Source organism: Salmo trutta, chromosome 26 (genome assembly GCF_901001165.1).
Source record: "Salmo trutta chromosome 26, fSalTru1.1, whole genome shotgun sequence".
Classification (NCBI taxonomy): domain Eukaryota; kingdom Metazoa; phylum Chordata; class Actinopteri; order Salmoniformes; family Salmonidae; genus Salmo; species Salmo trutta.
In genome coordinates, this window is record NC_042982.1 from 9,770,662 (window position 1) to 9,798,063 (window position 27,402).

The following is a 27,402-nucleotide window of genomic DNA, read 5'->3' on the forward strand; positions in this document are numbered from 1 at the left end:
TACATCCACAGGTACACCTCCAATTGACTCAAATTATGTCAATTAGTCAATCAGAAGCTTCTAACGCCATGACATCCTTTTCTGGAATTTTCCAAGCTGTTTAAAGGCACAGTCAACTCAGTGTATGTAAACTTCTGACACCCTGGAATTGTGATACAGTGAATTATAAGTGAAATAATCTGTCTGTAAACAATTGTTGAAGAAATTACTTGTCATGCACAAAGTAGATGTCCTAACCGACTTGCCAAAACTATAGTTTGTTAACAAGAAATGCGTGGAGTGGTTGAAAAATGAGTTTGAATGACTCCAGCCTAAGTCTATGTAAACTTCCGACTTCAACTGTATATAGGGCAGCAGTCTCTAAGGTGCGGAGTAAAGTATTGGGTGGTAGCCGACTTGTAACATTGACTAAGTTCAGGGCAGGGTACTGGGCGGAGGCAGGCTAGTAACAGTGACTAAGTTCAGGGCAGGGTACTAGGCGGAGGCCAGCTTGTGGTGACTATTTAACAGTCTGATGGCCTAGAGATAGAAGCTGTTTTTCAGGCTCTCTGTGCAAGCTTTGATGCACCTGTACTGTCTCCTCCTTCTAGATTGTAGCGGAGTGAACAGGCCGTGGCTCGGGTGGCTGAGGTCTTTGAGGATCTTCTTGGCCTTCCTGTGACACCGGGTGCTGTAGATGTCCTGGAGGGCAGGCAGTGTGCCCCTGGTGACCTCACCAATCTCTGGAGAGCCCGGTGGTTGCGGATGGTGCAGTTGCCACACCAGGCAGTGATACAGCCTGACAGGTTGCTCTCCATAGGGCATCTGTAGAAGTTTGTGAGGGTCTCAGGGGCAAAGCCAAATTTCTTCAGCCTCCTGAGTTTGCACCTTCTTGATCACATTGTCTGTATGGATGGACCATTTCAGGTTGTCAGTGATGTGGACGCAGAGGAACTTGAAGCTTAATGATGAGCTTGGAGTGCACTATGGTGTTGGTTTTCTAGCAACAAAACCGATGTGTGCACAACTATGGGGCAAAACAGACTGGGTTACATTGTTGATAACATGTAAACTATATTTTGTGAGCACTGGTCTCTCAAATACATTGTTATGGTTGTTGGTAGCTAGCTAGATAGCTAATTTTAGCCATATTAGCATAAACGTGACAGTCAAAACACCTCAAAACAAGATATGGTATCAACAGCAAGATCAAATGAGCTGAAACGAGCCACTTACGGAACACGACATGGCAGTTTCTTGTCATTGTTGTTAGCTATCTGGCCATCCAGAACCATAACATACAGCTTTCTGTCCATTTGAAACGCACATTGTTTTCATGACTTTGTTAGCTAGCCAGTCTATTTTCTTGCCAGTATCACTGACAGTGAAAAAGTATTTGCCCCCTTTCTGATTTTCTCTATTTTTGCAAATTTTTTAAAACGGATTATTATCAGATCTTATTAGATAAAGGAAACCTGAATTTACAAATAACAAACAAAATGTATACTTATTTTATTTATTTAATTAACAAAGTTATCCAACACCCAATTCCCCTGTGTGAAAAAGTAATTGCCCCCTTGCACTCAATAACTGGTTGTGCCACCTTTAGCTGCAATGACTGCAACCAAATGCTTCCTGTAGCTGTTGATGAGTCTCTGACATCTCTGTGGAGGAATTTTGGCCCACACTTGCATGCAGAACTGCTTTAACTCAGCAACATTTGTGGGTTTTCAAGCATGAACTGCTCGTTTCAAGTCCTGCCACATCTCAATTGGGATTAGGTTAGGCCATTCCAAAATCTAATTTTCTTTGCTTTTTAACCATTCTCATGTAGACTTGATTATGTGTTTTGGATCATTGTCTTCCTGTATGATCCAGCTGCGCTTCAGCTCACAGATGGACGGCATGGGTCCCATTATGCCTGGCGAAAATCAAACACTGCATTCCACAGTAAGAACCTCATACCAACGGTCAAGCATGGTGGTGGTAGTGTGATGGTTTGGGGATGCTTTGCTGTCTCAGGACTTGGACGACTTGCCTTAATAGAAGGAACCATGAATTATGCTTTGTATCAGAGAATTCTACAGGAGAATGTCAGGCCATCCATCTGTGAGCTGAAGCTGATTCATGCAGCAAGACAGTGTTTCAAAACACACAATCAAGTGTACATGAAAATGGTTTAAAAGCAACACATTTGAAGTTTTGGAATGGCCTAGTCAAATTCCAGACCAAATCCCAAGTGGCAGGACTTGAAACAAACAGTTAATGCTTGAAAGTTAAAGAAGTTCTGCATGCAAGAGTGGGCCAAAATTCCTCCACAGCGATGTGAGAGGCTGATCAACAACTATAGTAAGAGTTTGATTGGAGTCATTGCAGCTAAATCTGGCACAACCAGTTATGAATGTAAGGGGGCAATTACTTTTACACACAGGGAGGGGCATTGGGTGTTGGATAACTTTGTTTATGAAGTATGTAATTTTTGTGTTATGTATTCCCTTTATCTAAAAGATTTTTGTTGAAGATCTGACTACATTCAAAATCTAAATTATGTAAAAGTAGAGAAAATTAGGAAGGGGCAAATACTTTTTCACAGCACTGTAGGTTTAAGTTTGCAAACAAACTCAATAATATCCGTTGTGCCAATCACAACCATTGCTTTGGAAACCAGAAATAAACACGCATGCACGCACGCACTCACGCACACACAAACCTTACTCTTGGACCCACTCCTCGAGGCTCCTGCATCCTATTCAGAGGTTTTTCAGGGACATCAAAGAGAAGCTGCGAAGAGTTTTCCATCTCTGCCTAGTAAACACTGAGCCATATTTCTTACTGAGCCGATGAGATGAGACGAACCCATTGATTGTTGAAGAATATAACTGCTTCATGAACTTTGTACAACTTTCTTATCCCCTCATAACCCCAAATAAGGCTCTTTTATTCCATTGTCTCTACATAATCAACGATCAGGGTTGTGTAGCTTACTTTCTAAATGTAATCTGTTAGTTACTAGTTACTTGTCCAAAATTAGAATACCCAAACTCAGTAACATAATCTGATTACTTTCAGTTACTTTTCCCAATGCAAAAATGATCTATCAAACGCATTTGGTGTGTCATCATAGTGGTCAGACTTGAGTTCAGCGTTCTGCTTCTGTGAAAGAGATATTATATGTGTACATGGATATGGCTATACTTATGTGTCTACACTTAGCAAAACGACAGTTATATGTGAGCAGGTAATCCGAACACAAAGCTCGCTTTTTAATGACATGTCTGGACACAGAAGATATTGTTTGAATCTGGCTGAAGTGTGTAGTACTATTTATTAGTTGAAGCAAAAGTTAAAACCAAATGTGTTACAATACATCAGTCATGTTGAATACAAAGGCAGAATAACATAGTGACCCTCACAGTATACGTAGTGTACAGTACCCCTAAGTGCTTTGCCAGTATAGATGTACAGTCCTAACAACACAGCAACCTACACAACAAGACCAATTTCATTGGCTTACATTTTAACACCAGAACTTTTGGTCCTCTCACCATAACATTTCAATAGAGAACTTCATATTAATCTATAGGCCTGTGCAGAAATGTTGTCCTGTTTTACAAGGGCACAAAGCAGGGGAGTGTGATAAAACGTATAGAGATATGGTAAGCAACATCTCTAATGGGAATTCTTGAAACCTGACCAAAAACAGGCTTAAAAATACATGAATGTGGACAGAAATTAGTCTTGAAATATCAACCCATACCTTAGAGATCCTCCTACCTGAGGATAATTGCAAGATACATACAACTCACTAACCCGTCTATAGTTGTCTACAAGAAAAAAGTGGTAAATGTAATGCTATGGCTACTGTATAATGACAAGCAGCTGCCTGTGAAGCTGAGCCTGTGACCTCTCCACAGTAAAGTAGTCACTCCTCAGTCTTGAGTTTGATGTAGCAATCATAGGAATGCGGCATGCGGCCAAAGCTGGAGCACGCTGGCTCGATGTTGATCTCTTCTGGAGGTTTGGTGACGGTGAAAGTGAAGTGCTGCAGGAGAGAGGTAAAGAAGAGAAAGAGCTCCACTCTGGCCAGAGCCTCTCCAGGACACGCCCGCTTCCCTGAGGGAAAAGAGAAAGGAGAGAGGTCATTGTCAGTCAGCTGAGACTATAACTAAATTGAAGTTGACCAGAGGTTCTCAGGTTTCTTGTTAATTTTTTTTTAATGAGTGGGGAAATCCTAGGGTGGTGGATCAGGCTAGCTTCACCAGGCTAGGGCTGTCACGCCCTGATCTGTTTCACCTGTCCTTGTGATTGTCTTCACCCTCCAGGTGTCACTTATTTTCCGCAGTGTATTTATCCCTGTGTTTCCTGTCTCTCTGTGCCAGTTCGTCTTGTATGTTTGTCAAGTCAACCAGCGTGTTTTTCCCGTTCTCCTTTTGCTAGTCTTCCGGTTTTGACCCCTGCCTGACTCTGGACTACTTTCCCGCCTGCCTGATCATCCCGCCTGCCCTGACCTTGATTCTGCCTGCCCTTCGGTACCTTTTGAACTCTGAACTGGTTTTGACCTTTTGCCTGTCCATGACCATTCCCTTGCCTTACCCTATTGGATTATTAAATATTGTAAGGCTCCAACCATCTGCCTCCTGTGTCTGCATCTGGGTCTCACCTTGTGTCATGATAAGGGCAGTCACAATCCTCTCATATATTTTAATGTTTTTTGTGGATAGGATAGCGAGATACAGGAACTCACTTAATCCACAAACTACTTGCAGCATGATCTTACCCACTCCAAAAGCAAAGAATCCATTTTTCTTGAAGCATCCATTTTCATTCAGGAAGTTCTGAGTCAAACTCATCTGGGCTTTTAAACAGTTTGGGATCAACAAGCACAGAGGACAGCAGAGGCAGGACCATGGTACCCTGAATGAATTACAAAATAACATCATTCACTTGCTATGAAAACTGCATGTTGATCAGTAAAATAATTTTAACAACACTTCCACCACATCAAACAAAATATGGTGAAATGTAACATTCAGTGTTGGTACAGTTACATAATTGTGGTCACCTCTGGAACGTGGTAGTTGTGGAACTTTGTGGGGGACAGAGGTCACACTTTACATTATACTGCACTGATACTATGTACGGATGGTTGTTGGAGTTATTACATGTAACTACATCGTAATAACAAATGTCAAACTATTTATAGTCCAGGACTATTCTTTTTGGGATTACAATGTTATTTAATAGGTCTAGGAGACTTGGACGCAATCGATAAAGACTTGGGTAGCAGGGTACCTTGAATGTGAGGGAACTTTATCATCATCAGAAATGTGTGTTTGAGGGTGGATGTTGTGGTTTCGGTTTCAGCAGCAAACAGGTTCCATGCAGTCATCACCATATTATCATTGTTGAACTCAGTGTTGGGATCATCTTTGTCCTAAGAGAAGAGAAAAAGTCACCATCAGTGATGCAAGTAAACAGCGACATCTGGTGGCTAGTTGTTGCCATCTCCACATACTTATTACCACTAAATACGTTGGAAAACCAGACATTGACCTCTCACTTGTCAATTCACTCATGATAGCCAAACTCACAGAAGTGGACATGGATGGTATCTTAATTCCAGCCACATTCCATATTTTCATAATGTGTAAGAGGTTCAACCTCCAATGTGAGGATCATGCCGTGTTTTCTACCTCCAGCATTTTAACCAGGAAGGCCTCGATGAAGTCCTGAGGTTCAGAGGTGTCAAGGGTTTTAAGACGGATTTCTGCTTGCGCTTGTGTGTAATCTTTGGCCTTGTTTGCGATAGCAAACATCTCATGGTGTTTGCCTGGAAAGCACCAAACAATCTACCTTCATATTCACTGAAGGCTTTCACCATGTTGTACATCTGAAAGAAAAGGGAAGGAAGGGGAGGGGTTTTGTTAGTGAAAACAATGGCTTGGTCAGCCCAAGGCCATTGTGTGCAATTACTGTGATTGAGCTTCAATTTAGCAGGGCGTTGAGAGCAATGGAAGATTCTATGAAAAGAGATGAGCTGAAAAGTTACTGTACCGCTCCAATAGGGCTGCTGAGGACATTGAAGTAGGCATCAACAGCGTTTTGGATGAGCTGAAACATTGGGTTGTCATTTTCAAACCTGTGCCCAAAGACTATGGAGCAGATCACATTGCCAACACAATTGCAAAGCAATTCTTTGGGATTGACAACTGAATCTAGATTAGAGAAGGAAGGCAAGAACACACAGATACTTTTAAAATACCTGATTGGTTATCCATATACAATATTGTGATGGTGAAACTTTTAGAAATAGCTGTGAGAAGCAACAACTACGTTTGAATTAAACACTAGATTTTCCATGTATTTTAACGTAAAATGGTACCTTTCCAATTACATGTTTAGCATGAAAACTTTCCTGAAGATAATATACTGAGAATAATGTATACAGTTACACTGATTACAGAATAATGTATCTCTGTTACACCGATTACAAAACAAACGTTACCCCTAGGGTCCTGGAGGGAGAGGCAGGTCCTGGCAAAGTGCTCTGTCTGGTTTTGTAGTGCCGAGGTTTAACCAATGGTGGACTTACCATTAGGCTCACATCAAGGGGCCTCGCTCGTGAAATGGGCATATTTTTTGTTGTTGTAATTAAATCAATTCAACGCTTGAGGCCCCCCCCATGCGCCGCTCAAGTCCCCCCCATGCACCGCTCGAGGCCCCCCCAACCTGCTGTTGGGGACTGATCAGCACGTCGCAACTGGGGGGGGGGACAACTGATTTGCTCAAACACATTAATTAAGAAGGAAAGAAATTCCACAAATTAACTTTAAACAAGGCACACCTGTTAACTGAAATGCATTCCAGGTGACAACCTCATGAATCTGGTTGAGAGACTGACAATATTGTGCAAAGCTGTCATCAAGGCAAAGTGTGGCTTCTTTGAAGAATCTCATATAAAACATATTTTGATTTGTTTTACACTTTTTGTTTACTACATGATTCCATGTGTTATTTCATAGTTTTGATGTCTTCTATTATTCATCAATGTAGAAAATAGTAAAAAGAAAGAAAACTCCTGGAATGAGCAGGTGTGTCCAAACTTTTAACTGGTACTGTATATCTGAATTATGAAAGACAAGCATCATCATTTTGAATTCCGTAAAGTGAGTTTGGAACAATGCAATACTCGTTTGAACCAGACAGCATCAGACAGATGGCCTACAACTAGAAAGACAGAGGGGCGCTGTTTCACTCGCTCAGATGCTTTCTCCTGTGAGATGCTGTCATCCTCTTGCGAAATGAAGGGAAATTATGAAACACAGAGACAAAAGATTTAAAGAAAATTAATGTATCAACATTTTTGGGGAGCCTGGCATCCCTTGGCATCCATGAATACACGCCACTGGTTCTCAAATATATTTTACAGAAGCACCTTATCCACAGTATTATATCAACCAGGACGTGTCTGTGTCTACTCTGTTTGACATCTGGGCATTGGAGGCCTCAGAGATAGAAATGATTTGCTTAGAAGGCACAGTCTGTACCTGATGGTTAACTGGTAAATAATTACCAAGTCAATGGCAACCACAAATCTGTTCAACCAAACAGTATCATGACCTCACATTATACAAAAAGTCCAAATTTGTCAAGGTGTGACATTAATTGTTACTATGTACTTCATTTTCATCACTACATTTTACAGTAGTAGTAGTAAATGCACAAAGGCTGTGGGTTTGAGCATGCAAGCCAACACATGCACAAACAAACAAATACAGTCAAAAGTTGACATCTACTCATTCAAGGGTTTTTCTTTATTTTTACAATTTTCTACATTGTAGAATAATAGTGAAGACATCAAAACTATGAAATAACACATATGGAATCATGTAGTAACCAAAAAAGTGTTAACCTCTCTTGGGTAGGGGGCAGTATTTTGACGTCCGGATGAAAAGCGTGCCCGTAGTAAACTGCCTGCTACTCAGGCCCAGAAGCTAAGATATGCATATTATTAGTCGATTTGGATAGAAAACACTCAGAAGTTTTTAAAACTGTTTGAATGATGTCTGTGAGGATAACAAAACTCATATGGCAGGCAAAAACCACAGAAGAAATCCAACCAGGAAGTGTGGAAATCTGAGGTTTGTAGTTTTTTCAAGTGATTGCCTATCTAATACACAGTGTCTGTGGGGTCATTTTGCAGTTCCCAAGGCTTCCACTAGATGTCAACCGTCGTTATAACGTTGTTTCATGCTTCTACTGTGAATGGGGAGAGAATATGAGGATATGGAGTCAGATGACTGAGAAAATGACATGAGTTCAATCGCATGCACTCATTTTTACATTTTAGTCATTTAGCAGTCACTCTTATCCAGAACGACTTACAGTAGTGAATGCATACATTTCATACATTATTTTTTTTCCTGTGCTGGCCCCTCGTGGGAATCGAACCTACTTTTCGCCTGAACTTACTGCGCGAGCACAGTGAATTTGGATTACTCGACTGAACGCGCAAACAAAATGGAGGTATTTGGACATAAAGATGAACTTTATCGAACAAAATGAACATTTATTCTGGAACTGGGATTCCTGGGCGTGCATTCCGATGAAGATCATCAAAGGTAAGTGAATATTTATAATGTAATTTTTGTCATTTCTGTTGACTCCAAAATGGCGGGTATCTGTATGGCTTGTTTTGAAGTCTGAGTGCTGTAATCAGATTATTGCAAAGTTTGCTATCGCCGTAAAGCTTTTTTGAAATCTGACACAGCGGTTGCATTAAGGAGAAGTGTATTTATAATTCTTTGAATAACAGTTGTATATTTTATCAACGTTTATGATGAGTATTTCTGTAAATTGGTGTGCTCATTCACCGGAAGATTTGGGAGGCAAAACATTTCTGAAAATTACACGCCAGTGTAAAATGGGATTTTTGGATATAAATATGAACTTTATCGAGCAAAACATACATGTATTGTGTAACATGAAGTCCTATGAGTGCCATCTGATGAAGTTCATCAAAGGTTAGTGATTAATATTAGCTGTATTTCTGTTTTTTGTGATGCCTCTCCTTGCTTGGAAAATGGCTGTGTGGTTTTTCTTGTCTAGGCGCTGTCCTAACATAATCTAATGTTATGCGTTCGCCATAACGCCTTTTTGAAATCGGACACTGTGGTTGGATTAACGAGAAGTTTATGTTTAAAATGGGATATAATAGTTGTATGTTTGAGAAATTTGAATTATGAGATTTTAGTTGTTTTGAATTTGGCGCCCTGCTATTTCACTGGCTGTTGGCGAGTGTGTCCTGCAGGTGGGACGCTAGAAAGGTTAAACAAATCAAAATATTATGTATGTTTGAGATTCTTCAAAGAAGCCACCCTTTGCCTTGATGACAGCTTTGCACAATCTTGGCATTCTCTCAACCATTTTCATGAGGTAGTCACCTGGAATGCATTTCAATTAACAGGTGTGCCTGTTAAAAGTTAAGAAGGAAAGAAATTCCACAAATTAAAGCATTTGAGCCAATCAGTTGTGTTGTGGCAAGGTGGGGGTGGTATACAGAAGATAGCCCTATTTGGTAAAAGACCTAGTCTATATTATGGCAGGAGCAACTCAAATAAGCAAGAGAAATGACAGTCCATCATTACTTTAAGACATTAAGGTCAGTCAATATTAGAGGTCGACCGAATAATCGGAATGGCCGATTAATTAGGGCGGAATTCAAGTTTTCATAACAATCGGCAATTAACTAGGCAAGTCAGATTAAGAACACATTCTTATTTTCAATGACGGCCTAGGAACGGGGGTTAACTGCCTTGTTCAAGGGGGATTTGTTTTTGCAACCTTCCGGTTACTAGTCCAACGCTCTAACCACCTGCCTTACATTGCACTCCACGAGGAGCCTGCATGGCTGGCTGACTACCTGTTACGCGAGGGCAGCAAGAAGCCAAGGTAAGTTGCTAGCTAGCATTTAACTTATCTTATAAAAAACTATCAATAGTAACATAATCACTAGTTAACTACACATGGTTGATGATATTACTAGTTTATCTAACGTGTCCTGCGTTGCATATAATCGATGCGGTGCCTGTTAATTTCTCATCAAATCACAGCCTACTTCGACAAATGGGTGATGATTTAAAAAGCGCATTTGCAAAAAAAGCTCTGTCGTTGCTCCAATGTACCTAACCATAAACATCAATGCCTTTCTTTAAAGTCAATACACAAGTATATATTTTTTAAACCTGCATATTTAGTTAATATTGCCTGCTAACATGAATTTGTGTCACTTCTCTTGCGTTCCGTGCAAGCAGTCAGGGTATATACAGCAGTTTGGGCCGCCTGGCTCATTGCGAACTGTGTTAAGTCCATTTATTCCTAACAAAGGCATTAATTAATTTGCCAGAATTGTACATAATTATGACATAACATTGAAGGTTGTGCAATATAACAGGAATATTTAGACTTAGGGATGCCACCCGTTAGATAAAATACGGAACGGTTCCGTATTTCACTGAAATAATAAACGTTTGGTTTCCGAAATGATAGTTCCCGGATTCAACCATATTAATGAACAAAGGCTCGTATTTCTGTGTGTTATTATGTTATAATTAAGTCTATGATTTGATATTTGATAGAGCCATCTGACTGAGCGATGGTAGGCAGCAGCAGGCTCGTAAGCATTCATTCAAACAGCACCTTCGTGCGTTTTGCTAGCAGCTCTTGGCAATTCTTCAAGCATTGCGCTGTTTATGACTTCAAGCCTATCAACCCCCGAGATTAGACTGGTGTAACCCATGTGAAATGGCTAGCTAGTTAGCGGGTGCGCGCTTATAGCATTTCAAACGTCACTCGCTCTGAGACTTGGGAGTGGTTGTTCCCCTTGCTCAACATGGGTAACGCTGCTTCGAGGGTGGCTGTTGTCGATGTGTTCCTGGTTCGAGCCCAGGTAGGAGCGAGGAGAGGGACGGAAGCTATACTGTTACACTGGCAATACTAAAGTGCCTATAAGAACATCCAATAGTCAAAGGTATATGAAATACAAATCGTATAGAGAGAAATAGTCCTATAATTCCTATAATAACTACAACCTAAAACGTCTTACCTGGGAATATTGAAGACTCATGTTAAAAGGAACCACCAGCTTTCATATGTTCTCATGTTCTGAGCAAGGCACTTAAACGTTAGCTTTTTTACATGGCACATATTGCACTATTACTTTCTTCTCCAACACTTTGTTTTTGCATTATTTAAACCAAATTGAACATGTTTCATTATTTATTTGAGGCTAAATTGATAGTATTTATGTATTATATTAAGTTAAAATAAGTGTTCATTCAGTATTGTTGTAATTGTCATTATTACAAATAAATAAATAAAATCGGCCGATTAATCGGTATCGGTTTTTGGCCCTCCAATAATCGGTAGCGGCGCTGAAAAATCATAATCGGCCAACCTCTAGTCAATATGGAACATTTCAAGAGCTTTGAAGGTTTCTTAAAGTGCAGTCGAAAAAACCCCATCAAACACTATGATGAAACTGGCTCTCATGAGGACCGCCACAGGAATGGAAGACCCAGAGTTACCTCTGCTGCAGAGGATAAGTTTATTAGAGTTACCAGCCTCAGAAATTACAGCCCAAATAAATACTTCAGAGTTCAAGTAACGGACACATCAACGGACACTCAACATCAATTGTTCAGAGGAGACTTTGTGTATCAAGCCTTCATGGTCGAATTGCTGCAAAGAAACCACGACAAAAGGACACCAATAATAAGAAGAGACTTGCTTGGGCCAAGAAACATGAGCAATGGACATTAGACCGGTGCAAATTTGTCCTTTGGTTCAGGCTCCAAATAGGAGATTTTTGGTTCCAACCGCTGTGTTTTTGTGAGACGCGGCGTGGGTGAACAGATGATCTCTGGATGTGTATTTCACACCGTAAAGCATTTAGGAGGAGGTGTTATGGTGTGGGGTTGCTTTGCTGGTGACACTGCCTGTGATTTATTTAGAATTCAAGGCACACTTAACCAGCATGGCTACCACAGCATTCTGGAGCGATACGCCATCTTATCTGGTTTGGGCTTAGTGGGACTATCATTTGATTTTCAACAGGACAATGACCCAACACACCTCCAGGCTGTGTAAGGGCTATTTTACCAAGAAGGAGAGTGATGGAGTGCTGCATCAGATGACCTGGCCTCCACAATCCCCGACCTCAACCAAATTGAGATGGTTTGGGATGAGTCAGACCGCAGAGTAAAGGAAAAGCAGCCAACAAGTGCTCAGCATATGTGGGAACTCCTTCAAGACTGTTGGAAATGCATTCCAGGTGAAGCTGGTTGAGAGAATGCCAAGAGTGTGCATAGCTGTCACCAAGGTAAAGGGTGGCTATTTGAAGAATCTCAAATATAATATATATTTGGATTTGTTTAACACTTTTTGGGTTACTCCATGATTCCATATGTGTTATTTCATTGTTTTGATGTCTTCACTATTACTCTGCAATGTAGAAAATTGTAAAAATTAAGAAAACCCTTTAGCTGGTCTAAAACTTTTGACTGGTAGTGTACCTCCATCGATCCAGTATCCCTGCACATTGTAAATATGGTAGTGTTACATTTTATTGATTAATGCATTGTTAGGGGTTAGAGCTTGCAGGAAAGGCATTTCACTGTACTTGTGCATGTGACAGTAAAACTTGAAACTATCACCATCCCCATCAGATTCAACCTCAACCTTTTGTTCCCTCATTCTCTTCAACCTGTAGCACGCGCTCCAGCAGGTATATCTCTCTGGTCACCCCCAAAGCCAATTCCTCATTCGGCCGCCTCTCCTTCCAGTTCTCTGCTGCCATTGACTGGAACGAACTACACAAATCTCTAAAACTGGAAACACTTATCTCCCTCACTAGCTTTTAGCACCAGCTGTCAGAGCAGCTCACAGATTACTGCACCTGTACATAGCCCGTCTATAAGTTAGCCCAAACAACTACCTCTTCACCTACCGTATTTATTTATTTAGCTACGTTGCACCCCATTATTTATATTTCTACTTTGCACTTTCTTCCACTGCAAATCTACCATTCCAGTGTTTTAAATGCTATATTGTATTTACTTCACCACCATGGCCTTTTTTGCCTTTACCTCCCTTATCTCACCTCATTTGCTCACTTTGTATATGGACTTATTTTTCTACTATATTATTGACTGTATGTTTGTTTTACTCCATGTGTAACTCTGTGTTGTTGTATGTGTCAAACTGCTTGCTTTATCTTGGCCAGGTCGCAATTGTAAATGAGAACGTGTTCTCAACTTGCCTACCTGGTTAAATAAAGGTGAAATAAAATAAATAAATAAAAACCTCTTCCTACTCCATTCCCTCCTCAAAATCCACTTCCCCTATCACTGTCCCAATACTCACCAGCTTCTCCCACCTCCAGTACCATGTAGTCATCACTTGTCAATACAAGTCTTTGTAGGTCAGATTCCTTACTTGAGCTGCTCTACAGTGGCTCTATGTATATCAAGACCAAACATTTATACCTCAGGCCACGTCCTTAATTAACATTAAGGGGCACCTGTGCTAGCAGGCCATGAGTCTGCATTTAATGTTACACATGAGCTGTGTTAAAATACTCATACTAACCGCACTAACCATACTATTTGTGACTTAAATTGAGTATATAGTATACTTATTGGTCATATTATGGGTATAGTTAGTATGCCAAATGTTCCCCAATTTCGTACTAAATTCGCCAAAACTTGAAGTATACACGCAGAGGACACTATTTTCGTACTTTAGGGCCCATAATGCAATTATTCAGGAAATGGGCGTGGCTTCACATCGTTTTCAGATTTTAAGAAAATATGCAGCCGAAGTACAACGAGAGTGGATAACATTTCATTGCTTTAACTAACTACGACAAATGATAAGAAAATGTTGAGCATTGTAATAAAGTAATGACTTTTCAAATAAGTTACCTTCCACGTTATGTTGGCTGACAATTGGTTAGCTACGCTGTCCTTACGAACCACATACCATATCATTACAGCAGTATGTACCGATATGTTGTTAGCTAGCTACCTAACATTAGTTGGCTATTTATACATCAAACTTGCCAGTATATTAACTATAGGCTATCTAACTAACTACCCAACTTTTATTGACTTGATTATTCCAGTCATTCTTAACTTAGCTAAATGGTAGTTGTTGTGCGTTCTCAATGGACATTCGGGTGCTTTCGTAAATTCGCTCTGGCTATCTACTCAAATTTCAGAGCACTCTCGTCTGAGTGTACCAGAGCACAGAATAATGAATTTATGAGCACGCCACACCTGTTGAATATGGCCGGTGTCAGTAAACGTCTGCAAAAAAGCGTAATTAAATTGTTGGCGGCAGCACAGTTACAGACACCAACGCTCTGGATAACATGAAACTGCCTAACCAGCTCTGCTAGGGCGAGTAAAATGGTCAGAGTGGTCTCAATTGTGTCTGGAAGTAGCTAGCGAGCTAGCCAACGTTAACGTGGGTGCTTGACTGTCGTTCTAAGGTCAGAACGCTCAAATCAACTCTACTCCTTGGCCCGAGTGTCCAGTGTACGCTCCCTGAGCGAAACGCTCTGAATTTACAAACGGACAATCTGACAACGCTCAAAAATTTCCGAGCGCACTCTGGCACTCCAGATGTAATTTAAGAACACACCCGAAGTCGTAAAAGGTCTAACTAGTAATTTGTTATGCTAACTAGCTAGCAAGAGGTTGCATAGCAAGAGCATCAACTTCCGGTAGACAGGCGAAGAGCTAGTATGCTCAACTGGAAGGATGCTGTTTGTTTACAGTATACAAAAATGAACTAATAGTATATAGTATGTAGTATATATTCATTAAGTATGTAGTTTACAGTATGTTAGTATGGGTATTCGAACACATCTGTGGTTTCCTAATACCTATACTTTTTGAATTCTGTATAGTTTGGATCTTTTACATGCTGGGTTTATTATAAATTGTTATAATAATGGTTTATGTTGTAGTAATGGTTTATTATAAATTGTTATAATAATGGTTTATGTTGTAGTAATGGTTTATTATTGTCACGAGCGGATAGAACTGTTTAGGGTGAGTCAAGCGCAGGAGACTGAGGTCCGTTGGAACAAACTGGATTTAATAAATCCAAAGGCAAAATCCATATACGGCTGGGAGCACAACAGTCAAAAAGACTAAAAGAAGCTCCGCTCAAAAAGGCAGACGGGGCGCAGCCCGGCAACCCTACTGCCTATACAATAAGTCGTAACCCAAACAATATAACACCACACGTAACAAAGAACAATCCCGCACGAATCCTAACTAAACACAGACAGACTAAATATCCCCCCACTAATGACAAACACGAAACAGGTGCAATCAAAAAACAGACATAACTAACAGACACTGAAACACAGATCGGTGGCAGCTAGTAGGCCGGCGACGACGAACGCCGAGCACCGCCCGACCGAGGAGAGGCGCCACCTTCTGTGGACGTTGTGACAGTACCCCTCCCCTGACGCGCGGGTCCCGCAGCGCGCCGACTCCGGCCTCGGGGACGACCCGGAGGGCGAGGCGCCGAGCGATCCGGGCGGAGGCTGTGGAAATTCCGCAACATGGCTGGATCCAGAATGTCCATTGCCGGAACCCAGCACCTCTCCTCCGGACCGTACGCCTCCCAGTCCACGAGGTACTGCAGGCCCCCCACCCGACGTCGGGAGTCCAAGATGGCCCGGACTGTATACGCCGGGGCCCCTCCGATGTCCAGGGGGGGCGGGGGGGTCTCCCGCACCTCAGCGTCCTGCAGCGGACCAGCTATCACCGGCCTGAGGAGCGACACATGAAACGAGGGGTTAATACGGTAATATGTAGGAAGTTGTAACCTATAACACACCTTGTTTATTCTCCTCAGGACTTTGAATGGCCCCACAAATCGCAGACCCAGCTTCCGGCAGGGCAGGCGGAGGTGCAGGTTCCGGGTCGAGAGCCAGACTCTATCCCCTGGGTTAAACACGGGGGCCTCACTGCGGTGGCGGTCAGCGCTCTCCTTGTGTCGTTCTCCAGCCCTCTTTATACACTCCTGGACAGCATTCCAGGTCTCCCTAGAGCGCTGGACCCATTCCTCCACCGCAGGAGCCTCTGTCTGGCTCTGTTGCCATGGCACCAGGACCGGCTGATAACCCAACACGACCTGGAAGGGTGACAGGTTAGTAGAGGAGTGGCGTTGAGAGTTCTGGGCCATCTCGGCCCAGGGCACGAACCGCGCCCACTCCCCTGGCCGGTCCTGGCAATACGACCGCAGAAACCTGCCTACATCCTGGTTAATGCGCTCTACCTGCCCATTACTCTCGGGGTGGAAACCCGAGGTCAGGCTGACCGAGACCCCAGCCTCTCCATAAACGACCTCCATACCCTGGACGTAAACTGAGGACCCCGATCAGATACGATGTCCTCGGGCACCCCAGTAGTGCCGGAAGACGTGGGTGAATAGGGCCTCCGTGGTCTGTAGGGCCGTAGGAAGACCGGGCAATGGAATCAGACGGCAGGACTTTGAGAACCGATCCACAACAACCAGGATCGTCGTGTTCCCCTGAGATGGCGGGAAATCCGTTAGGAAATCCACCGAGAGGTGAGACCAAGGCCGCTGTGGAACAAGGAGGGGCTGTAATTTCCCTCGAGGCAGGTGCCTAGGAGCCTTGCACTGGGCGCACACCGAACAGGAAGAGACATAGTGTCTTACATCCTCAACCAAGGTGGGCCACCAGTACTTCCCCTTCAGGCCTCGCACTGTCCATTCCACCCCAGGGTGACCCAAGGAGGGTAGAGTGGCCCATCGGATCAAGCGATCGCAAACACCCAGTGGAACGAACTTCAGACCCGCGGGACATTGAGGTGGAGTGGGTTCTGACCGACTCGCCCACTCGATGTCCGCATCCACCTCCCATACCACCGGTGCCACCAGACAGGAAACAGGGAGTATGGGAGTGGGATCGATGGTCCGCTCCTCGGTGTCGTAGAGACGCGACAGTGCGTCGGCCTTCCGGTTCCGAGAACCCGGAATGTACGAAAGGGTAAACTGAAACCTCATAAAGAACATGGCCCACCTGGCTTGACGAGGATTAAGTCTCCTCGCTGCCCGGATGTACTCCAGGTTACGGTGGTCGGTCCAGATGAGAAAAGGGTGACGTGCCCCCTCAAGCCATTGTCTCCACACTGTCAAAGCCTTAACCACGGCTAACAACTCCCTGTCCCCCACATCATAGTTGCGCTCCGCCGGGCTCAGCTTCTTAGAAAAGAATGCGCAGTGGCGGAGCTTCGGAGGAACGCCCGAACGCTGCGAAAGAACAGCTCCTACCCCAGCCTCAGTCGCGTCCACCTCCACTATGAATGGCAAAGAGGGATCCGGATGCGCCAGCACCGGAGCGTCGGTAAACAGAACCTTCAGACGACGGAAGGCTTTGTCCGCCTCTGCCGACCACCGCAATCGCACCGGACCCCCCTTCATCAGTGAGGTAATGTGAGCTGCCACCTGACCAAAACCCCAGATAAACCTCCGGTAATAATTGGCGAACCCCAAGAACCGCTGCACCTCCTTCACCGTGGTAGGGGTCGGCCAATTACGCACAGCCGTAACGTGGTCATCTTCCATCACCACCCCTGTGGTGGAAATGCGATATCCCAGAAAAGAGACGGCTTGTTTGGAGAACTCACATTTCTCAGCCTTGACGTATAGGTTATGCTCCAGCTGCCGCCCAAGCACTTTACGCACCAGAGCTACATGCGCGGCGCATGTGGCGGAGTAGATCAAGATGTCATCGATGTACACCACCACACCCTGTCCGAGCATGTCTCTGAGAACCTCGTCCACAAAGGATTGGAAGACGGCGGGAGCATTTTTTAACCCATACGGCATGACGAGGTACTCATAATGGCCAGATGTGGTACTAAATGTGGTTTTCCACTCGTCTCCATCTCGGATACGCACCAGGTTATACGCACTCCTGAGATCTAGTTTGGTGAAGAAGCGCGCCCCGTGAAATGACTCCACGGCCGTAGCAATGAGAGGTAGTGGGTAACTGAATCCCACTGTGATAGAATTTAGACCTCTATAGTCAATGCACGGGCGCAGGCCCCCTCCCTTCTTCTTCACAAAAAAGAAACTCGAGGTGACGGGTGATTTAGATGGCCAAATGTATCCCTGTCTCAAGGACTCAGTGACGTATGTCTCCATAGCCACTGTCTCCTCCTGCGACAGAGGATACATGTGACTTTTAGGAAGGGCCGCGCCAGCCTGGAGGTTTATCACACAATCCCCCTGTCGATGGGGTGGTAATTGAGTCGCCTTCGTTTTACTGAAGGCGATAGCCAATTCGGCATATTCAGAGGGAATGTGTACAGTAGAGACTTGGTCTGGACTCTCCACCGTGGTTGCACCGATGGAAACTCCTATACACCTACCTGAGCACTCCCTCGACCACCCCTTAAGAGCCCTCTGCCCCCATGAAATCTGAGGATTGTGAGAGGCTAGCCAGGGAAGTCCCAGCACCACCAGAAATGCCGGGGAATCAATAAGGAACAGGCTGATACGTTCCTCATGACCCCCCTGCATCACCATGACCAGTGGCACTGTTACCTCCCTCACTTGGCCAGACCCTAGTGGTTGACTATCTAAAGCGTGCACGGAGAAGGGTTGGTCCAGTTTAACCAGGGGAATCCCTAACTTATCAGCAACCCCACGGTCCATAAAACTCCCAGCTGCGCCTGAATCGACTAGTGCCTTATACTGGGAATGAGGGGAAAACTCAGGAAAAAAACAGAGACGTACATGTGGTCGACAGGGGGCTCTGGGTGTGTCTGGTGCTGACTCACCTGGGGGGTCGAAGTGGTGCTCTGCCTGCCATCTGAATTCCCGGGAGAACCTCACCAGCACCGGTCTGCAGTGTGTCCTCTACGGCCACAGTGGGTGCAGGAGAGCCCCCCCCCCTCCGGTCCTCCTAGCAGCAGTCCCTCCTAGCTCCATGGGCGTTGGAGCAGGAGGGATGGGAGGTGGAATGAATAGGCCCCGATCGGAACGTCCCCGGGCAGCCAGCAGGTTGTCCAGCCTGATGGACAAATCAATCAACTGGTCCAGGGTGATGGTATGGTCCCGGCAAGCCAGCTCCCGGCGGACGTCCTCACTTAAACTACACCTGTAGTGGTCAATCAGGGCCCGCCCATTCCACCCCGATCCGGCGGCTAGAGTCCGGAACTCCAGGGCAAAGTCCTGAGCACTCCTCGTCTCCTGCCTCAGATGGAATAATCGCTCGCCCGCCGCCTTGCCCTCCGGGGGATGATCGAATACCGCCTGGAAGCGGCGAGCGAACTCTGGGTAGTTGTCCTTAGCTGAGTCTGGGCCCTCCCAGACGGCGTTGGCCCATTCCAGAGCTCTACCCGTGAGGCACGAGACGAGGACGCTCATCCTCTCTTCATCGGAGGGAGAGGGCCGGACGGTCGCCAGGTATAGGTCCAACTGGAGCAAAAACCCCTTGCACCCAGCGGCCGTCCCATCGAACTCCCTGGGAGCCATGATCCGGATCCCGCCTGTACTGGGTCCGGTGGGTGTCGGTAGGGGCGCCGGGTGATGACTTGGTCCTGCTGGGGGTGAAGGAGCGACTCGCTCCTGTGGGAGAAAGGAAGACGTGCTGAAGGAAGGAAAGACATAGATACATTAACTAGGAGAAGAGAAGATTAATATCTAACCTTAAGTAAAGGTAGCAAGGACGTTGGGGATCATGTAAGGGCCAGGCGGCCTAACTACAGAGCCATGGCAAAGTGCAGTCAGGTGAATGAACCTATGTTAAGTACACACTGCCTAGGGTACACTTGGAAAAGTACATGAAAGTAGGTAACAAGTTAAGTACATATGGACCTGGTGCACTTAGAAAGAAACACACGTGAAAGGAAGATGGGACAGACAACCAAGAGTATGCATGCGATGCATGCATTATTTTTTATGTCCACGTGAGGAAAGTTTGGCCACCATTATGTTAGAAATAAGAGCAGATATGGGCGTTATCCTCAGATGTGGGCGTTATCCATAGGATTGAAAGATAATGGTGGCAGAAAGCACAAAGGGTTTTTCTTCATTTACATAAAGGATGGACCTATGTATTGTATGTGCATAAAAGCAGAGCTGGGGCTGGAGAAAGTCAGTTGTTCCGCGGACCAGCTCGGCTTTGATACTTTGTATTAAACTCTATATTGAATTTACAAGTTCTTGTAAGAGTGTTACTTTTAAGACAATTTTCCACGACACTCCCAGCTCTCCAAACGGGCCAGCACCTGGTCCATGGCCGTGCCCAGTCGGTGGAGGAGGCTGGCATGTTGGGAGACTTGTTCCTCCATTGATGGTGTTTCTGTCCCTGCTGACTCCATAACGTGGTGCGGGATTCTGTCACGAGCGGATAGAACTGTTTAGGGTGAGTCAAGCGCAGGAGACTGAGGTCCGTTGGAACAAACTTGATTTAATAAATCCAAAGGCAAAATCCATATACGGCTGGGAGCACAACAGTCAAAAAGACTAAAAGAAGCTCCGCTCAAAAAGGGCAGGCGGGGCGCAGCCCGGCAATCCTACTGCCTATACAATAAGTCCCAAACAATATAACACCACACGTAACAAAGAACAATCCCGCACGAATCCTAACTAAACACAGACAGACTAAATATCCCCCCACTAATGACAAACACGAAACAGGTGCAATCAAAAAACAGACATAACTAACAGACACTGAAACACAGATCGGTGGCAGCTAGTAGGCCGGCGACGACGAACGCCGAGCACCGCCCGACCGAGGAGAGGCGCCACCTTCTGTGGACGTTGTGACAATTATAAATTGTTATAATAATGGTTTATGTTGTAGTAATGGTTTATTATAAATTGTTATAATAATGGTTTATGTTGTAGTAATGGTTTATTATAAATTGTTATAATAATGGTTTATGTTGTAGTAATGGTTTATTATAAATTGTTATAATAATGGTTAATGTTGTAGTAATGGTTTATTATAAATTGTTATAATAATGGTTTATGTTGTAGTAATGGTTTATTATAAATTGTTATAATAATGGTTTATGTTGTAGTAATGGTTTATTATAAACACATGAATATGCCTGCATATGAGATGGTGATGTTGTGATAGGCCAAGTGATATCATGTTTCAAATAACAACAATTCAAATAAAATAAAATACTTTTAATCACCAAAGTAGGTCTACTCTCTTTTGCCACCATAAATAAGATGCTTAATGACACTGTCGCACTTCCTTGACTCTATAAAATAAATTGCATTATCAAGCTTGGTTGGTTGTTTTGAGTGAAACCTTGTAGCCTACATCGTGGTCCATGCGCGTGACACAGAGAAAGACCTTGGCAGAAGTAGCAGCATCCTTAGCACCATCATTGCTGTTCTTATCTAGCTAGACCGAAAAATATCCATGGCGAGGAAAAGCTTGAGATAATCAACAAGGCTTGTTTTCAGTTAAGATTACTATCATCCATACATGTTGGATATATTTTGTTTGATTAGATTTCATTATTCTCCCAGGCCGGTATAGAGGTGAAGACAGGAAGGAAGTGGAGGGCTCAGGATACAGTGGAGCAGGCTGAGTCACAGGTACGGCACAGTGTGCTGGTGAGCACGGTGATTAGAGCTGGCCTTGGTAGCATTATAACACCACGCTACAACAAGGCCCAAGGGAAAGACAGGTGGAAGCTGGTGCAGGAGGAAGTGCGAGCAGCAGTAGAGGAGGATTGAGCCAGCAGGAAGGTCGGAATGCGGCAACAAGGAGCCTGGAGAAGATGAGAGCAAGCTGTGGAGCGTAAGGTCACAAAATCCGAGCTGTGGAAGGCAGAGGCCCATCACATCAAGTTCTTGATCCAGGCAGTCTACGATGTTTAGCTAGCTAGCGTTAGCCACAACAAATTGGAATTTGTAACATTTCATATGCTTTGCAAATTAGTAACATATCATACGAATTGTAATTTGTAACATATCATATGAATTGAATGGTGGACATCCACAAATGAATACATACGAAACGTAACATATCATACTAAATGGAGTATTACGTACAAAATAATACAAAATTCTCTGAGACCAGGCTGAATTTAGAAGTATATTCCTAGAAGGATCAGGTTAAACTGTGACTGAGTTAAACTGTAACAACTTGTTTTCATGTCTGGGATAGTGGCGCGCCGGTCAGCTGTTTGTTCACCCTCCCGAAATTGCTAATAACCCATTGGCAACCGCTACAGATGGTATCTAACTGAGCATTCGCATTCTCTCAAGATGCTGAAAGAAAGAAAGAAATCATGTTTCTCCACTTCTGTTACCGAGTCAACATTTTGGCTACATTTGGTGTATCGTTAGACTGCAAGAAATGCTTATTCTGCTGGAGTTAATATTAAGGCCACAGCATGTGAGAGGTTATTGACCTACAGTCAATGTCAAAATGTCAGTTTCCATTTAACCCATCCTTAAGTAACCGTCTGTCTTATGTAACCACACCAAACGTAACATACACATTTTCTAACTCATACAATGATGTCAATAGGAGATTTGGCTCTGGTGGCTAGATTGTATTTTGATAATGTGTAGAGAGGTCCAACCTCCAATTCCAGGAATGTATCACTGTTTTACCTCCAGCATTTTAACCAGGAAGACGTCGAAGTAGTCCTGGGGGTTAGAGGCGTCCAGGTTTTTAAGGCGATGATCTGCTTCCTCTCGTATGTAAGCTTTGGCCTTGTCTATGGCCTTAAACAGCTCATGGTGTTTTCCTGGAAAGCACTCAACGATTCTGGGGGAAAGGTTGTACAGCTAGAAGGGGGGCAATATAGGAAACATGGGAAGGAAGGAAGGGGTGGTCGTTATATTATAATTATACAACGGGTGGGTCTAATCAAGAGTGTCTATTCCACAAGTTACCACCGGCTAAATCTATGATGTTAAAATGCCAATTTACTCTGTTCCATCTGACTGTGCAATCCACTGTCTTTATAAACTTGATCTCCACTATAAAAAGCATCTTCACATTATCTCACATTTCTTTTAGACTAACATTTAGTTTTCAACAGCAGAGATTTGTATAACTCTTGCTGCCTAAGAGCGTCTGCTAATCGTAAAAATGATGTCTCTCTGACATTTGCACATTGTTTCAATATTCAAGTTCGATTTCCAGCTGTCCCATAATATTGAACGTGTTGGGAGTCATGACGAGACAGACAGGCAGGCTGCGTTTCTCAGCCAGTCGAAATCATGAATCAGCTGGCATCATTTTTATGGATACTAACAAAGAAATGTCAATTGACCAAAGGTCAAACGAAATGAAGTGCAGCTAGTTTGCAGTCTTTACAGCTTCAGTTTCAAGGGATTGTGTTATCTGTGTTGTTGGCCAGCTCCTCTGAACAAGTGCCCTGACGAGTGAGGACATTTTCTAAGCCAGGTGAAATCACGCCTCATTAGCTCCTTGTTATGGATGTATCCAAATAAATGTCACTAGAAAACAGCTGAAACAAATGCAAAGACTTTGCTGTTATTCTGGCTGCACTTTTTGACCTGACTGTAAGTTAGCTGTAGTTGGCTAGCTAGCAAGCAAGGCATAAGAACTTTGCTAGCCAGTATGGCAATGGAACATTTAGACGAACGACTGGGTTGCGTCTCTAGCAACTGAACCGATAGAACGAATGACCAGCCGGCTTGGGTAGCAACCCTAGATTTGTGTCGGGACTATATCTTGTGGAAGGATTAAATAGTATGAATACATTCATAAAAATAACTTTTTTAATGAAACTATGTCAATCATTATTTGAAATATGTTGGTAACCCGTTATATAAAAGTCATAATGTCCTCTAAGCCGGTGTTGAGGATATATTGGCACAGTTTGCAACACCCATGTCAATATATCCTCCAAACACTGGGTTCTCAGGCATTATCACTTAATGGTAACACACATGTTCTTTTGTCATTTTGGCAGGCAAGCTTCCGACGCCATCAAGCCATGCTTTGGAAACAAGCATAAACACGCATGCATGCATGCACGCACGCACGCACACACACACACACACAAACCTTACTCTTGGACCCTCTCCTCGAGGCTCCTGCATCCTATTCAGAGGTTTTTCAGGGACATCAAAGAGAAGCTGCGAAGTTCAATCTCTGCCTAGTAAACAGTGAGCCATATTTCTTACTGAGCCAATGAGAGATGAGACGAACCCATTGATTCTTGAAGAATATAACTTATAACTGCTTCATGAACTTACAACTTTCTTATCCCCTTATAACCCCAAATAAAGCTGAGACTGGGTAACTATTCAGTACCGAGAGGAAGATGAACAGAGCAAAGTACAGAGAGATCCTTGATAAAAACCTGCTCCAGAGTGCTCAGGACCTTAGACTGGGGCGATGGTTTACCTTCCAACAGGACAACGACCCTAAGCACACAGCCAAGACAACACAACAGCAGCTTTGGGACATGTCTCTGAATGTCCTTGAGTTGCCCAGCGAGAGCCAGGACTTGTACCCGATTTAACATCTCTGGAGAGACCTGAAAATAGCTGTGCAGTGACACTCCCCATCCAACCTGACAGAGTTTGAGAGGATCTGCAGTGAATAGGACAAACTCCCCAAATACAGGTGTTGTCACGACTTCCACTGAATTCGGTTCCTCTCCTTGTTCGGGCGGCGTTCGGCGTCACCGGTCTTCTAGCCATCGTCGATCCACTTTATTTTCCATTTGTTTTGTCTTGTTGTCCTACACATCTGGTTCTCATTTCCCTCATTAAGTGTTGTGTATTTAACCCTCTGTTCCCCCTATGTCTTTGTGTGGAATTGTTGTAAGTGCTTGTGCACATGTTTACTGGTGCACGTCGGGTTTTGTACCCATGTTGGTTATTCCTTTATGCCGTTGGTTTTGAAATTAAACTGCCCCGGCTATTACTTAATTCTGCTATCCTGCGTCTGACTTCACTGCCACCAGTTATGCACCCTGTTACAGGTGTGCCAAGCTTGTAACGTTATACCCAAGAAGATTTGAGGCTGTAATTGCTACCAAAGGTGCTTCAACAAAGTATTGAGTAAAGGGTATGAATACTTAGGTAATGTGATAAATAGATTTGCAAAAATGTCTAAAAACCTGTTTTCACTTTGTCATTCTGGGGTATTGTGTGTGGATTGGTTAGATTTTTGTTAATCAATTTTAGAATGAGGCTGTGCCATAAACATTTTCAGAAAAAGTGAAGGGGTCTGAATACTTTCCGAAAGTGTACAGGGCCCAAGTCACTATTTTCACGAGTTAATTGATACATTTTTCTGGTAACCACTAACATTCCAGTAACAGCGTTCTTCTTCTGTGAAACAGATATTATATGTGAACATGGATATGGCAATACTTATGTGTCCACAAAAGGCTAATACAACAGTTATATGTGAGCAGGTAATCCGAACACAAAGCTCGCTTTTTAATGACAGGTCTGGACACACAAGATATTGTTTGAATCTGGTTGAAGTGTGTAGTACTATTTATTAGTTGAAGCAAAAGATACAACCAAATGTTGTGTTACAATACATCAGTTATGAAGAGAAGAAAGGCAGAATAACATAGTGACCCCCAGAGTATACATAGTGTACATTACCCCTAAAGGGCTTTGCCAGTATAAATGTACAGTCCTACCATGTAGCTACCACGCAGCAACCTACACAACAAGACCAATTTCAGTTGCTTACATTTTAACACCTGAAACTTTTGGTCCTTTCACCATAACGTTTCAATAGAGAATGTAATATGAACCTATAGGCCTGTGCCAAAAATATTGTCCTATTTTAAATGGGTACAAAGCAGGCAATTCTTGAAACCTGACCAAAATTAAGCTTTAAAAGATGTTAATGTAGTCAGAAATTACCCTTGACATATCAACCCATACCTTAGAGATCCTACCTGAGGATAATAGCAAGATACATACAACTCACTAACGCTTATATAGTTGTCTACAAGAAAAAAGGTGGTAAACGTAAGGCTATGGCTACTGTATAATGACAAGCAGCTGCCTGTGAAGCTGAGCCTGTGACCTCTCCACAGTAAAGTGGTCACTCCTCAGTCCTGAGTTTGATGTAGCAATCATAGGAACGCGGTATGCGGACAAAGCTGGAGCACGGTGGCTCGATGTTGATCTCTTCTGGAGGTTTGGTGCCGGTGAAAGTGAAGCGCTGCAGGAGAGAGGTAAAGAAGAGAAAGAGCTCCACTCTGGCCAGAGCCTCTCCAGGACACGCCCGCTTCCCTGAGGGAAAAGAGAAAGGAGAGAGGTCATTGTCAGTCAGCTGAGACTATAACTAAATTGAAGTTGACCAGAGGTTCTCAGGTTTCTTGTTACATTTTTTGAATGAGTGGGGAAATCCTAGGCTGGTGGATCAGGCTAGCTCTACCAGGCTAGGAAAGGCCCAATCCTCTCATATCTCTTAATGGTTTTTTTTGTGGATAGGATAGAGAGAGATACAGGAAGGTTATTAGGAGAGTGTGTTGAAAAGCAGCGGGTCAGATTCAAACCAAACCCATGCTGGCAGCGGAACATAGTACCTCCAGAGAAGCAGTGGCTTAATGTAGACCGCAAGACCACCCCAGGCCTCTAGGTTTCTTGTTTTTAACTCACATAATCCACAAACTACTTGGAGCATGATCTTACCCACTCCAAAAGCAAAGAATCCATCATTTTTCTTAAAGACTCCATTTTCATCCAGGAAGTTCTCTGGGTCAAACTCATCTGGGTTTTTAAACAATTTGGGATCAGCAAGCACAGAGGACAGCAGAGGCAGGACCATGGTACCCTAAAATAATGACAAAATAACACCCATCACTTGCTATGAAAACTGCATGTTGATCCGTAAAATGTAAATCATCTTTTTTTAACAACAGTTCCACCACGTCAAACAAGATACAGTGAAATTTAACATTCAGTGTTGGTACAGTTACATAATTGTGGTCACCTCTGGAATGTGGTAGTTGTAGAACTCTGTATCGCTCATCACTTTGTGGGGTACAGCGGTAGGACTGAGGTCCATGTATCTCTGGACTTCGTGAATGACAGCATCCGTGTAGGGCATTTTAACTCTGTCGTCAACCGTGGGCACTCTTGAGCCAAACACCTCGTCTATCTCCTTCTGAACACTCGCTTAGGAAGATTTAAGTCACACTTTACATTACGTTGCACTGATACTATGTACGGATTGTTGTTGGAGTTATTACATGTCAAGACATCGTAATAACACATTTCAAACAATTCATAGTCCAGAAATATTCTTTTTTGGATTACAGTGTTATATAATAGGTCTAGGAGACTTGGACGCAATCGATAAAGACTTGGGTAGCAGGGTAC

At 43.6% G+C, this 27,402-nt stretch overlaps 1 protein-coding gene and 3 pseudogenes across 1 annotated transcript; all 4 read right to left on the minus strand.

Moving 5' to 3' along the window:
* Positions 1-3,285: 3,285 nt before the first annotated feature.
* On the minus strand, positions 3,286-5,316 carry LOC115163055 (cytochrome P450 2M1-like; annotated as a pseudogene).
* On the minus strand, positions 5,198-6,384 carry LOC115162790 (cytochrome P450 2M1-like; annotated as a pseudogene).
* A 13,076-nt stretch (positions 6,385-19,460) lies between these two features.
* Positions 19,461-24,141, minus strand: LOC115162791 (cytochrome P450 2C9-like). The gene is made up of 3 exons (XM_029714217.1): positions 24,112-24,141; positions 22,678-22,854; positions 19,461-19,681 (listed from the first exon to the last, which is right to left on the minus strand). Exons 1-3 carry the CDS (start codon positions 24,139-24,141, stop codon positions 19,466-19,468), a joined length of 423 nt encoding a protein of 140 aa, XP_029570077.1. The 3' UTR covers positions 19,461-19,465.
* Positions 24,142-25,536: 1,395 nt separating this feature from the next.
* Positions 25,537-27,402, minus strand: part of LOC115163052 (cytochrome P450 2M1-like) — a 31,132-nt pseudogene continuing 29,266 nt past the window's right edge.